The 1,768-nt window shown below is 61.0% G+C and overlaps 1 protein-coding gene across 1 annotated transcript in view; it reads right to left on the bottom strand.

Annotated features, from left to right (window-relative positions):
• Positions 1 to 1,533, bottom strand: part of TONSL (tonsoku-like, DNA repair protein) — a 14,550-nt gene extending 13,017 nt beyond the window's left edge. The window contains exons 1-5 of the mRNA XM_011938202.1: positions 1,356 to 1,533; positions 908 to 1,037; positions 468 to 639; positions 231 to 378; positions 109 to 133 (exon numbers count right to left, since the gene is read on the bottom strand). Of these exons, the coding sequence (XP_011793592.1) occupies positions 109 to 133; positions 231 to 378; positions 468 to 639; positions 908 to 1,008 (446 nt within the window). The 5' untranslated portion in view covers positions 1,009 to 1,037; positions 1,356 to 1,533. The remainder of the gene's footprint in view (positions 1 to 108; positions 134 to 230; positions 379 to 467; positions 640 to 907; positions 1,038 to 1,355) is intronic.
• Positions 1,534 to 1,768: the final 235 nt, after the last annotated feature.

The raw sequence follows: 1,768 nt of genomic DNA, 5'->3' as shown, positions 1-1,768 counted from the left end.
GCAAAATAAAAGCCCAGCTGGTCTCCTGGCCGCCCTTTCAGTGCCCCTGACACACTGTGTTGAGCTCAAAGAAAAACGGGGGTCTTCTCCTGTCAGGAACTAGGGTACCTGTCCCTCTTGCTGAAGCTGCTGCCTCCAAGGACAGGTGCTCATGGCTCCTCTGTGAGGGAGGGAGCTCTGTACACACCTGGCAGGACTCCACGACCCCCCAGGCTCACTCCTGCACACACCTCCCGGGGCCCCACTGTGGCCCCCAGGCTCACCGTGCTGGAGGTTCTGACAGATGGCTGCTCTCTGCACAGGCTTCTGGGAGCCCAGCCTGTAGGCCTTCTTTAGGGCTCGCTTGGCAGCCAAAAAGTCTCCCAGATCTTGGAGGACCTGGAGAGCAAAGGATAGCAAGGTTTTTGCAAAATACCCAAGGCCCAAGTCTCCAGGAGCCTGAGCTCGGAGCCACACACAGTGGGTACCTGTGCGATGGCCACGCAGCACTCGCTCTCCATGAACCGCTTCCTCATGGTGTGCGCACACTCCCGGGCACCCTCCAAGCAGCGCATAGCCTGGGAGTGCTGGCCCGCGCGCCAGTGGACGGTGCCCAGGTTGTAGCGGGCGCGGAATAGGTCTTCGTAAAGGTGGTTCTGCCTGCAGAGGGGTAATGGCCACTGAGCACCCAGGAGCGTCCCGCCGGTGATAGCTGCTGATGCCACACAGGCCCCAGCCCTGCCATGCTATGGTCTCAGGGCCCTAACCATGCCTGGCCTTCTCCCAGTGTGAGGCATAGGTGTGAGAGGTGGGGGATGAGGCCCAGCCAAGCTGCTCTCTCAGGAGGACCCTGGGAGAAATACTCCCGTAACTACTTCCTCCAGGAACAAGGGACTCCACTCTCTCCTGGGGTGGGGCGGGGCCTTACTCCGCAAGGAAGATGCTCTTCCTGAAGTAATCGTTGCACAGGGCTGTCTGCTGCAGGCTCTCAAAGGTAAGACCCAGGTTGAGGTAGAGGCGGGTCCTCATCTCATTCAGCTCTCCCTGAGCCAGTGTCCCTGGAAGATGCCCCCCACTCAGCCACTTCCTCCCCACATGCGGTTTCCAGCTTTGGGCCCCATGTGGGGCCTGTGCAGCGCCTCTCCTACCCTCTCCCTCCTCCCGATGTTGGGGCAAGGGTCCTGCTGCAGACAGAGCGCAGAGTGGACAAAGAGCTGAGGATCTCCAGGGGAAAGGTTGCGGAGGGCATGTACCCCTCACACAAGAGCCCTGCAAAGGGAGGGCCCCAGAAGACCGGATCGCCCAAGGAGGCTGCGGGGGTGTTGGGCCTTCGGCCTGCAGTTCAGGAGGCAGAAAACGAGGAGGGGCCTGCCCACCCTCCAGCTCATCCACAATAGCCAAGCTCTTCTCAAAGGCAGCCTGTGCCTGCAGCAAAGCATCCCTCGACTGGCAGTGGTCATAGATGTCCAGGTGGGTGCGGCCGATGGTGGCCCAGGCCCTCTGCAGCTCCGTGTGGTTGCGCAGGGAATGTGCTAGCTCCAGGTAGTGGTGCTGGTGCTGAGTGTGGAAGGAAGTCACTGCTGTGAGCTGACCCCACCTCAAGCAAACCGGCACTTCCAGATACCCAGAGACCCTGTTCTTGCTAAGGAAAGACTCCTGCTCCCCCTAACCCCCACAGAGCAGGCCAAGGTCAGCCACATGCCCCTCCTCTGCATGCCAAGGGCTCTCTGTGGTGACAGTGGCTTCACGCTGTGTGCAGCCAACGCTGTCACGTGGGGAGGGGTGGCTG

The sequence above is a fragment of the Colobus angolensis genome, unplaced genomic scaffold (assembly GCF_000951035.1).
Source record: "Colobus angolensis palliatus isolate OR3802 unplaced genomic scaffold, Cang.pa_1.0 Scaffold17, whole genome shotgun sequence".
Taxonomy (NCBI): Eukaryota; Metazoa; Chordata; class Mammalia; order Primates; family Cercopithecidae; genus Colobus; species Colobus angolensis.
This window is presented reverse-complemented; position numbering and strand designations above follow the sequence as displayed.